The 12,577-nt window shown below is 44.5% G+C and overlaps 1 protein-coding gene across 1 annotated transcript in view; it reads left to right on the plus strand.

The window, feature by feature from the left end:
* The window catches only part of WHRN (whirlin), a 50,533-nt gene that overhangs the window by 16,779 nt on the left and 21,177 nt on the right, over window positions 1–12,577 (plus strand). Inside the window, exons 2-3 of the mRNA XM_039362209.1 lie at window positions 3,802–4,017; window positions 9,441–9,566. Coding sequence (XP_039218143.1) covers window positions 3,802–4,017; window positions 9,441–9,566 — 342 coding nt within the window. The remainder of the gene's footprint in view (window positions 1–3,801; window positions 4,018–9,440; window positions 9,567–12,577) is intronic.

The following is a 12,577-nucleotide window of genomic DNA, read 5'->3' on the forward strand; positions in this document are numbered from 1 at the left end:
TCTGTACATGAAACTCTGGTGGATCAGGCCCAAGGCTCAGTCCCTCATAATCCTCCCATGCACTGATGATATTACCTAGTTTAATAATGAAACATCTGCAAGAAAACCACCAAGCTCAGAGAACATCAAGAACCCAACAGTTCTCCTCCTCCTCCTCCCCCCTCCTCCTCCTCTTTCCTGCAAACCTTCCTCCCTTCTAGCACTGATGAGGTTACCTAGTTGGGTTATGCAATGTCTGCAAGAAAACGAGCAAGCTCAGAGAGCTACAAATATTCTCCTTTATTGGTACCATTCTCACTTTCAGATGTCCCCCCCCACCCCAGTAGAGCAGGACCCCTGAGAACTGGAGGTCAGTGCTGACAGTTGGTTCCTTCCTTCCTTCCTTCCTTCCTTCCTTCCTTCCTTCCTTCCTTCCTTCCTTCCTTCCTTCCTTCCTTCCTTCATTGTAAAGAGCCCATGTTTGTCTGAAAGTCTTGTTCTGCTTGCGTTCTCTGGAACCTTCTGACAATTCTGAAACACGGAGAGTGCTCAGTTCTTTTGAAAAGAGGAAACCACTAGCAATTTTCTCTCGGTCTTACAATAACTGATCAGATCTGACCACTATTTATGCTGAGCGCCGACTAGCAAAGATGCTGTTTGACTTCTGCAGGGAAGGTAGCTCGTGTCTCAGCCTCCGTTTCCAGCAAATGCAGCAATGCCTCACCAGGCCCGCTAATAAAGCCTCCAGCCTTTTGCTGTCAGTCTCTTTCTAACTTGGGAGGACGACAAAAGGCAAGCTGGGAGAAAACGGTGTGTTTATGTGGCTGGACAATTTCCCAAAGTGTTTCTTTTAAAAAAAAAGAATCATGTTCAGGATCCAATCCTTTTTCGTCTGTCTGTCTCTCTGTCCCTTTAAAAACAAAACAAAAACCAGGCATTTACTTACACGGTAACTGAGCTGACACATAATTAAAAGAAGAAATAGATGGACTAATGAAATCCATCTGGCGTTTAGCCTTTCTTTGATTTATCTTGTTCCCGGCTGCTCAGCCAGGTGATGAGAAGTTCCTAGCAAGATGGATGACAATGAGGTTTTGGGCAGAGGAAAGGGCCTGGAGGACTTCGATAGGCTTGGGCGATCCTATTGGGAGTAAAAAAACCTGGGCAGCACTGCTGTCAATGGGACCACAGCCAACGTGCGACTGGTTTTTTAATACAATCTAAGGGAAATGACCTTCCATGTATACTCAGTTCTTCCTGCAACAGGCTCAAGACCTCAGGGTTCCCTAAATCTGGGGTTTGTGGAGCTTAGAAAAAGAGAAACGATGGGTGACGTTTAACAGGTTCAGGGGTTGAACGCAGATCCGAACCTGTGTGGAAAACTCTGTTCAGCTTCTTTTAGTCTCCCGTCCTTATCACGTTCAATGAACACGAGTAATGGTGGGGTCCTGGGTGCTCTTTGAGCTGGGTGGTTTTCTTGCAGACTTTTCATTACACAACTAGGTAGCATCATCAGTGTTAGAAGGCACTGGAGGAGGAGGAGGAGGAGGAGGAGGAGGAGGGAGGAGGAGGAGGAGGAGATGGAGGTGGTGGAGGAGGAGGACTGTGGGGTCTTCGATGCTCTCTGAGCTTGGTGGTTGTCTTGCAGACATTTCAATACCCAACTAGGTAACATCATCAGTGCTACAAGAGATGTTTGGAGAGAGAGAGACAGAGAGAGAGACACACACACACACACACAGAGAGAGAGGAGGGACAGGAAGAGGAGGAGGAGGAGGAGGAGGACAACTGTGGGAACCTTGGTGTTTTCTGAGCTTGGTGGATTTCTTGCAGACATTTCAATACCAAACTAGGTAACATCATCAGTGCTACAAGAGACGTTTGGAGAGAGAGACACAGAGAGAGAGGAGGGAGAGGGAGAGGAAGAGGAGGAGGAGGAGGACTGTAGGAACCTTGGTGCTTTCTGAGCTTGGTGGTTTTCTTGCAGACATTTCAGTACCCAACTAGGTAACATCATCAGTGTTAGAAGACAGTGGAGTTTGCGGAGGGGAGGAGGAGGAGGAGGAGGAGGAGGAGGAGGAGGAGGAGGAGGAGGAGGAGGAGGAGGAGGAAGAAGAAGAAGACGACGGTGGCGTCCTTGGTGTTTTTGAGCTTGGTGGTTTTCTTGCAGACATTTCAATATCCAACTAGGTAACATCATCAGTAATTCAAAGGAGTGGGGTGTGGGAGGAGGAGGAGGACTGTTCTTGGTGGGTTCTCAACTATATAAAAACAAGATAACTCCACTTTCTTCTAGCACTGATGATGCTACCTAGTTGGATAATGAAACATCTGCAAGAAAACCATCAAGTTCAGACAGCACCAAAGACCCCACAGTTCAACCTTGAGCTGCAAATATTCCCTTCTATCCGTAGTTTGCAGAACACTGCATCACATATGGAATATATCAGATTATTTATCCCTGCTCAAGCGAACACTCCTCTCTGTTATCTTTGATCCACCTAAATTCTAAAGGCTCTCCGACCTGACAACCACCTTATTTGGACCCTTGAGCAGAGAAAAATCAAACTTTTATCTACAATAAAATTTGAGGACAGTTGAATTTATAGCCCGTTCGGTTAAAACAAATGGGCGTCAAATTAACCAGGTGCGACTTCGCTTGCTTATTATAAATCTAAGGCCTGTTGGAATCCGGCCTCTAATTTAGACATTATCTCTAATTGCCATATTACTTTTCTAAGGACAAAACTCTGGCTGCTCTTTTGCTGGTGGTGCATTTTGTGGTTCAAAATAAAAAAAAACAGCCTGGCACTTTCTTTCTGTGTTGCAGGGGAAAGAGATTCTCCTGGTCAATCAGATGGGTAATTTCGAGCCGTTTCGCTGTTTGAAAATGACAACATTTGGTGGTACGAAGCTGTGAGAGCCAGCAGTTACCAAACCAAATAAGACAACAATTATATTATGTAAAAAAAACACACACACAAAAAGGATTTCTTGCTTTTCGGGGGCATGATTCTGATGAAAGAGACCTTGCTACTGAGATTTATTTATTTATTAGATTTATTAGATCCCGCAGTTCAACAGTGTTGGGAAGGGACCTTGGAGGTCTTCTAGTCCAACTCCCTGCTCAAGCAGAAGCTTAATTAAATTAATTAATTAAATTAAATTAAACTTAATTTTGTTGTGAGTACTTAATTTCATTGTGAGATACACAATGACAATAAAGATATTCTACTCTACTCTGCTCTACTCTACTCTATTTTCTTACGCTCTCCCTCACTCCCTCACTATCTTCCTTTCTTTCTCTTTTCTCTTTTTCTCTTCTTTCTTTCTTGTCTCTCACTATCATCATTTCTTTCTATCTGTCTTTTTTTCTCTCTCCCTTCTTTTCTTTCTTACTCTGTTCCTTCACCTTCCTTCCTTCCTTTTTTTCTTCCTTCCTTCCTTCCTTCCTTCCTTCCTTCCTTCCTTCTCTTTCTTTCTTTCTTTCTTTCTTTCTTTCATATGTCAATCTTGCTTTAAAAAGACGAGGACCCATGGCCTCTGCAATTTAGACAAATCAGATAAAAACTCTTACAGGACATCTACCAACAGCTCCAGAAGATTCCTTCAGTATTCACCAAAATTGCCCAGGGGTTGCAAATAACAAGGGTTTTTTTGGGGGGGGGGGTTGTTTTTGAGATTCACACTTCCTTAACACTGGCGGCAAAAATATTGGAGCTGTGAAATGTTTTTTTTTTTTAATTAAGTGGCCTATTTTCTCCTGCTTACTCTCACCTACTGATATAAACGTTCTCTTTGACACCCCCACCCCACCCCCAGGTGCTCAAGGGCTCCAAAAAACTCAACTTGACCGTCCATTCGGCAGGACGCATCCCTGGCGGCTACAGAACCAACCACATTTACACCTGGGTGGACCCCCAAGGCCGGAGTGTCTCTCCCCCGGTCGGCCTGATCCAGCACCAGAGCAGCCCTTTGGGCAAGGAGGGTGAGAAAAGGAGCCACCTTCAACTTCTTCAGGAAGGGGATGAGAAAAAGGTGAGGACTAGAAGCTCTGTTTTCCTAATTGCCCTTCTCAATGTTTAGCGCACTGGAGGATGAGGAATGTGTGAACCCGCCCCAAGCCGGCTCCTAGTTGCCAACCGATTCAGAACATCAGTTTAATTGACTCAGGTTGACTCAGCCTTCTGTCCTTCCGAGGTCGGTAAAATGAGAACCCAGATTGTTGGGGGCAAAATGCTGACTCTGTAAACTGCTTAGAGAGGGCTGTGAAGCACTGAGAATCAAGTTAGTCACTTGAGCTACGTTCTTCTAGATCCCACCTCATCCCGCTGGCCTTCTAAGTGGATGTACAATAGCTTCGAAACCAGAACTGTTCTTTTGAGAGGAACGAGCTGTTCCCCTTCCACTTTGGAGAAGGAAAGACAGTTGGTTTTCCAGGCCCAGCTATAATTTCAACAGCAGGAAGCTGTGCCTCCTCCCTCCATCTCCCTCCGTGTCTCTCTAGCTTTGAAAAAAGGAAGTAGGATCCCACCGTGAAAACTGCTCTACAGAAATAGCTTGTCTTACCTTAACTCAAGGGCGGGCATGACATCTTTGACCAACTGAATTGAGTTTGCCTCAGAGAGGGCATTTTTCATCAACGCTCTCTGGAAGAGGGCAAGGACTGACTCATTACTGGTTCATTTTAAGAGACTTTGCTTATTTAAATAGGTTCCCAAGACCTTAATTGCACCTGAAAAGGTTGTTCAGGAACATCCAAGGTCCTTTTCTTTCGCTAGCATAAAATGCAAAAAACATCCAAGTGACAGCTCTCATTCCCAGAATTAGAAACGGACATTGCAATCTTCTGGGTTAAAAATGTGAGGTTTATTCTTAGCCAGGCAAATTACAAAACATTTTTTTTTCTGGGCAGAGGAGTAGGAAGAGGAGGAGGGGAAGGGGAAGGGGAAGGGGAAGAGGAAGAAGAAGAAGAAGAAGAAGAAGAAGAAGAAGAAGAAGAAGAAGAAGAAGAAGAAGAAGAAGAAGAAGAAGAAGAAGAAGAAGAAGAAGAAGAAGAAGAAGAAGAAGAAGAAGAAGAAGAAGAGGAGGAGGAGGAGGAGGATGAGGAGGAGGAGGAGGAGGAGGAGGAGGAGGAGGAGGAGGAGGAGGAGGAGGAAGAAGAAGTTGTTCATGGTTGTCTAGTCTCTTTTTAAAAATCTCCAGTGTTGGAGCTCCCACAACTTCTGAAGGCAAATTGTTCCACTGATTAATTGTTCTAACTGTCTGGAAGTTTCTCCTTAGTTCCAAGTTGCTTCTCTCCTTGATGAGTTTCCATCCGTTGCTTCTTGTCCTGCCTTCAGATGCTTTGGAGAATAGCTTGACCCCCCTCTTCTCTATGGCAGCCCCTCAAATATTGGAAGACTGCTGTCATGTCCCCCCCTCGTCCTTCTCTTCGTTAAACGACATACCCAATTCCTGCTGCCATTCTTAGTCTTAGTAACTGTAGAAACAAATCTGAACTGTAGAAACAAATCAGGACTGTAGAAATAAATTAAGATTGTAGAAACTAATCAAAACAGAAACTAATCAGAACGGTAGAAACAAATCTGAACAGTCATTAGGATCCGTTGAAAGAGAGGGCAAGCTGCACCAGTGAGGGCTTGAACCGCCATTGATTAGGGCCGGTGAAAATTAAGTTTGAAACAGGTTCCTCTGAAATCAACAATTTAGCTCACATTACTGGCCCTCAGAGGACAAAGCAAAGAAAAAGACAAAGAAAACCAGCTCTTATTTGCAAGCCTCAAATAAAGGCCATTTGCATAATTATGCAAAACTAAACGCATACGTTCTATCAGCATTCAGAACAGGAGGGGGGGGGGAGAAAAAAAAAGTTGCCTTTCATTTTGTTTTGTTTTTTTCCTTTCCTTTATTGCCAAGACTCAGCATGAAAGCTTGCGTTTGTCGTGTTCCAAACCAAAGATTGTGCTCTCTCTCTGTGTGTGTGTGTTCGTGTGTGTGTGTGTGTGTGTGTGTGTGTGTGTGTGTGTGTGTGTGTGTGTGAGAGAGAGAGAGAGAGAGAGATTTGACAGCATCAGCAAGAGCGTGATTCAGCAAGACAACTGGAACGAATTTGCAAACAAACTAATAAAGCCAAGAATTGATGCCCTTTTTGCAGTTGTCCCTTCAAGAGAAGGACACTCTCCACCGATTGTTTTCCCTACAGTTATTGTCTCCTCTTGTTACTGGTTTTTCTCTCTCACACACACACACCCCTTCCCTTCTGATCCTCATGCCAAGCCTAAAATTATCCTTGGCTTCTGATTTTGGTTTCTACACGTCATCCTGGTCTCTAAGCAGTTCTGACTTTTCTTTCATCCTAGGGCTCCAGTATAAATCCATCTCTCTTCTCTCTCAAAAGAGTTTGGACAACAGCTGTCAGATCCCCCAAATGTTCTCTGTCCCCATCTTTTATTTTTCCTTTCTATTTCCTTTGATCAAGCTAGAGCATCTTGGGAAGAACAAGAGATCTTCTGATGAATTTTCAAAGAGCAGGCATAGAATAATAAAAAAACAGAAAGGGCCACAAGAATCAGTTAATTCAAACTTGAAAGAAAACCAATTAAACACCCATCAGACATGGCTTTCTGGTCTGTTCTTAAAAGCCTCCAGAGATAGAAGATATATAAGATAGAATAATAGGGTTGGAAGAGACCTTGGAGGTCTTCTAGTCCAAACCCCTGCTCAAGCAGGAGACCCTATACCATTCCAGGCAAATGATTGTCCAACCTCTTCTTAAAATCCTCCAGTGATGGAGCAACTGTAACATCTGAAGGCAAGCGGTTCCACTGGTTCATTGGAAGGTTCCACTGGAGGTCTTCTCTACCCATGAAGGTGAAGACCCACAGCTTCTAGAGGTTGACCATCTGGATGCTGCACAAAACCTAGCGACAGGAATTTTTCATTATGAAGATGAAATCTAAATAGCCAACACTATATTTCTGGTTCTACAGAAAAGGGGTCCACCTATTCTCCAACACACCTGAGGACAGGACAAGAAGCAAAGGATGGAAACACATCAAGGAGAGAAGCAACCCGGAACTAAGGGGAAATTTCCTGACTGTGAGAACAATGAACCAGTGGAATCTTTTGCCTTCAGATGTTATAGTTGCTCCATCGCTGGAGGATTTTAAGAAGAGGTTGGACAACCTGGAGTAGTATAGGGTCTCCTGCTTGAGCAGGGGGTTGGAGTAGAAGACCTCCAAAGTCCCTTCCAACTCTGTCATTCTGTTATTCTTCATCCCAACTTCCATAATGATGCATTACCTGGGTTTATTTAGTTTGGCCACCACCTCGGCGAGCGAGGAAATCAGGTTCCTTCCAACCCTATTATTCTGTATTCTGATTTCCAGGCAAGTGGAAAAGAAACAAAGAAGTCTCCATAACCTGTATGGCCACTAGATATTTTACAACAAATGTTGAATCTATTGCAAGCCTGTGTATCCATACACAGAGGAGTCCACCTCCATGCATTCAGCGCTGAGTGCCTCGGCCGAACAGTGGTAGGTCAGAGTAGCTGGTAACCTCCAATTATTCTGTCCTTCCAACGTTGAGATCTATACTGTCTATTTTCAGATTCACTTCATCAGGACTGCTAAATTGCTCAAGGGGAGGGTTAATGGAAACACTCGCTCCGCCAAAAGGCCACATCAGCCCACAAGCTTGGATAAAAAACAGGATATCTTTGGAATCTGTTCATCTGGTCCAGTTCCAGCACCCGTTTCTTTTCTGTGTCATATCTGGCAGACCACTGCTACATATTTTAATGATCGGGAAGACAAGGTTGAGCTTTCAAAGCTGGCCCTTGGATCATAGGATCTCCTCCAGCCAATTTATCTGACCACAGCTGTCTTTCCAAGCCCCAGTTCAGTTGCACCTTTCTTACTAGTAGCTGGCTTGATGGGCAGAGATGCCCTGCAACTCTGCCTTGGTGTCACCAGGCTAACAAGATACGCACAAGACACAAGTAAGATGGGAAGGCTTGAGGAGATGGAGCGAGTAAATCCAGGCTTAAACCAGATTTAAATCCGGGTTTCTGGATGACGCGTCGGCATTGATCAAGGATGCACCTTGGTAAGGTTAATCGTTAGAACTGTGGCCGCCAAGTTCACATCGGCATGGTCAAATTGTTGTGGATGTATAACCCAAAATGTTGCGGTCTGACACGTCTGGCAGAATGCTAGGACTGGCTCTTCAGCCATGATGTGTTTAACATGGTTTATTGAATGAATCAGTTTCTGGGTGCAACACTATCGTGGTTTATAAGCCATCAAGACTGGGTTCAAGCAACATGACAAACCCAAACCAGCCAACGCTGCTACTGCTTCTTCTTCTTCTTCTTCTTCTTCTTCTTCTTCTTCTTCTTCTTCTTCTTCTTCTTCTTCTTCTTCTTCTTCTTCTTCTTCTTCTTCTTCTTCTTCTTCTTCTTCTTCCTTCTTCTTCTTCTTCTTCTTCTTCTTCTTCTTCTTCTTCTTCTTCTTCTTCTTCTTCTCCTCCTCCTCCTCCTCCTCCTCCTCCTCCTCCTTCTTCTTCTCCTCCTCCTCCTCCTCACGTCTGCCAAAATGGTTTTTCAACTTTCCAATTAAACCCTAATGCGCTAATCAATTTTGTTTGGCTTTTTCAAGGTCATAAACATACAACTAGCTGCTGCCACCAGCTATAAACTTATGTGTCCCCCAAAATTTAGTGTCCAGTTGCTTGGCGGAAGGCCAAAACCTGGTTTGTAAGCAGCTATTATGATCGTTATCTATTGCAGCCTACGCTTTTAACTTTAATCCTCATATGTACAAAATGCATCTCCCCCCACCCCAATGCCTGTTTTGTCCCATTAATAATTCAAACGGCTGGTGGGGCTTTTCAAAACAATGAAACCAGTCCCAGCGTTCCAGATCTGATTAAACCTATCAAGGTTTCAAGCTTCTTTAGAATATTTGCTGGTTCTTAATTTCCCTAATTAATATGGAATGAACGTTCTTCTCTGTTTCCTGATTTGCAATAAAAGATCTCTGCTCCCTGCAAATGTTGTATAATTTTTTCCTCCTCTCTCTCTCTCTCTCTCTCTCTCTCTCTCTCTCTCTCTCTGGCTCAGTTAATTGCTCCCGAGACTAAAAGACAGAAAAAGGATCATTCTATAAGTGATCTGATTCTTTGCAGTATCTCATCTTAGAGCCCGAAGCGGTGTTTGGTCAATAAGGGCTCTACTCTAACATTTCAAAACTGTGAGGGGAGGTAGCTGCTTCTACCTATGTCTGCCCAAAGCTGTACTTAGCCGGAATTTTAATCAAAATGATATCTGCTTTTTTTTCTCGGCGGGCTTTAGCAATAGGAGCTTGGCTGCAGAATCAAAGCAATAATTTGCCATCCCAACCTGGTTAGGTCTCTCTCACCTGTTCAGTGGAATTTTGTTTTTCTTCTTGGTGTAGGTCAACCTTGTGTTGGATGAAGGACGATCTCTGGGTCTGATGATTCGAGGGGGATCTGAATACGCCCTGGGGATTTACATCACAGGGGTGGACAAGGATTCGGAAGCGGAAAACACTGGTTTGAAAGTAAGTTTAGCTGAGACTCTTGGGTGAATCCGGGAGGGCCCTGGTGTATTTATACAGTGCATCCTATAAATATGCTGTGCAAACATCTTGGCCAGGCTTTCAGCTGAGGGAAGCTTTGGACAAGCTACAAAGTTTTGAGAATAAGTCAACTTTAGAATATCATAGAATAGAATAGAATAGAATAGAATAGAATAGAATAGAATAGAATAGAATAGAATAGAATAGAATAGAATAGAATAGAGCTGGAAGGGACCTTGGAGGTCTTCTAGAATTGTCCAGCCCCCCACTCAAGCAGGAGAAACCAAAAAAGCTAATACAAACCTGGGTTGTATGAACAGAGGCATAGAATCAAGATCACACGAAGTATTAGTACCACTTTATAAAATCCTAGTGAGGCCACAACTGGAATACTGCAGCCGATTTTGGTCACCATATCACAAAAAAGATGTTGAGAGTTTGAGAAAAAAATCAGAGAATGATCAAGGACCTGAAGACTAAAACATACCAAGAACGGCTGCAGGAGTTCGGTTTGGCTAGTCTAAGGAAAAGAAGAAATAGGGGAGATATGATAGCAGCCTTCCAGTATCTGAGGGGCTGCCACAAAGAAGAGGGGGTCACATTATTCAACAAAGCACCAGAGGGAAGGACGAGAAACAATGGTTGGAAACTGATCAAGGAGACAAGCAACCTGGAATTAAGGAGAAATTTCCTGACAGTGAGGACAATCAACCAGTGGAACAGAAGTTGCCTTCAAGGAATCGTGGGCACTCCATCACTGGAGATTTTTGAGAAGAGACTGGACATTCACCTGTCTGGGATGGTATAGGTTCTCCTGCTTGAGCAGGGGGCTGGACTAGAAGACCTCCAAGGTCCCTTCCAGCTCCATTCTGTTCTGTTCTGTTCTATTCTATTTTTCTTTTCCCCTATTTCAAGGTCACTGCACCTCGAAAGTGTTGTCAACCAATCTTCATATTTTGTCATTCCAAATGGCTCAGAAGGTGACAAAATGCAGAATCAAGAAGAGCGGATGGCAATTCTTCATTTTCCCCCAATGGCGATTTTCTGTTCATTTGTTCATTAGTCTCCCACTGACACTCCCTTCCCCCCTTCAGCTGCCCCAGAGGAAATTTCTTTTTTTTTTCTATCCTGGATCACAGAATTGCTTGTTTTTGTAAAATGCCAAATGGTTTCAAGCCGGCGACAGAACATTAGGCTCAGGAAAGAGATGTGAAATGATAACTTCGGGTATATAAGCAACATTATTTCCTACAAATAAATGACTTCAGGTCGTCAGCTGAGGGTTATCATCCCATCTGTTCCTTTGTCCCCTTACAAGTAGGAGATAATAGCCCTCCCAGAGTACTGCCTAGATTTCTGTATCATTCTTCTACCTGCCGCCTGTCAGGCACAAATAACTAGACCCACATGCCTAGAGTTCAAACTAGCTACTTTATTGTTTTCTGCCTGTAATACAGGAATCTTCCGAGACTGGCAGATTTGCTGGGAAAGACTAACTCAACGGCATTCAAGGGCGGTCAGACCTTGCCCTGGAATATTGCATCCAGTTTTGGTCACCACAATATGAAAAAGATGTTGAGACTCTTGGAAGAGTTCAGAAAAGAGCAACAAAGATGACGAGGGGGCTGGAGGCTAAACCGTAGGAAGGACGGTTGGAGGAATTGGGTACATCTAGTTCAGACATATCAAACACAAGGCCCAGGGGCCAGATGTGGCCTGTGAAGTGGTTTCATGTGGCCTGCGAAGCCATCCTAGAAACAGTGAGGGGATGGCCCCTTCTGCCTTGGCCATGGCCCAGGCCAGCCAGGAGCCAATGTACAATTTTGTGGTGGCCATCTATGCTGAAACACATTCAGTCTTAGCTCCAGAAGCCCCCTCCCTGCATGGCCTGAGAGGAACAGTGAGGCTCCTCCATTGAACCATGCCTTGGCACTTGCCCTGGTCCCACCCCCTTCTGCCAGAGACCCTCCGATCTATCCCACTCCTGCCCAGGCCCCCACAGGCACCCTTGACGCGAACGATGTAGAGCTGCCCACACCCACCCAGCAGGCCACACCCACTCCATCCACACCCACCCAGTAGGCTGCACCCACCCTGGCCACACCTACCCAGCCCCCCTGAGGGCAATCACAATGCTGGTGCAGCCCTCAATGAAATTGAGTTTGACACCCGTGGTCTAGTTTAATGAAAAGAAGGAGTAGGGGATACACGATAGCAGTGTTCCAATATTTGAGGGGCTGCTACAAAGAAGAAGGAGGGGGTCAAGCTATTCTCCAAAGCACCTGAGGGCAGGACAATGGATGGAAACTAATCAAGGAGAGAAGCGACCTAGAACTAAGGAGAAATTTCCTAATGGTGAGAGCAATTAACCAGTGAAATGGTTTGCCTTTGAAAGTTGTGGGTGCCCCATCACTGGAGGCTTTTAAGGATAGAATTGGGCAGCCACTTGTCTGAAATGGCACAGGATCTCCTAGTTGAGCACGGGGTTGGACTAGGAGGGCTCCAAAGTCCCTTCCAACTGTGTTATTCTATGACGTTCTTGTGCTCACATAATGAGTCCGTGCTAATTCCCCGTTTGATCTTTTCTCCAGACTGGGATGGTTGCTGTCCAACATAATCTGAACTGTCTCTGATTCTACATATTTCCTGCTCCTCCCATCTACATTATCTCCTGACTAACAAAGCTGTTTTTTTTTTTTAAAAAAATACAGAATAAACCTTCTCTTCTTCATTCACTGTTCTTGTTAGTTTTCACCAGAATGCCCTGGCCTGCTAGAATGTGGAGAAGAAGCAGGAATAAGGACAGGGGGAAACGTGGTGGCGCCTTTTAGGGATACTCATCCATCTTGGGAGCTCCCCGTTTTTCTAGGAAAGACTGGGAACTTGACCTTCTCATTTTGCTCCAGGGAGATCATTCTAGACATTGCATCCCCTCGTTTGTCGAGAATCGGATAGCCACTGGATTATTGCACGTAGCTGCTGGCTTTGACGGT

This window comes from Crotalus tigris, unplaced genomic scaffold, assembly GCF_016545835.1.
Source record: "Crotalus tigris isolate CLP2741 ecotype Arizona unplaced genomic scaffold, ASM1654583v1 scf7180000019366.124370, whole genome shotgun sequence".
Classification (NCBI taxonomy): domain Eukaryota; kingdom Metazoa; phylum Chordata; class Lepidosauria; order Squamata; family Viperidae; genus Crotalus; species Crotalus tigris.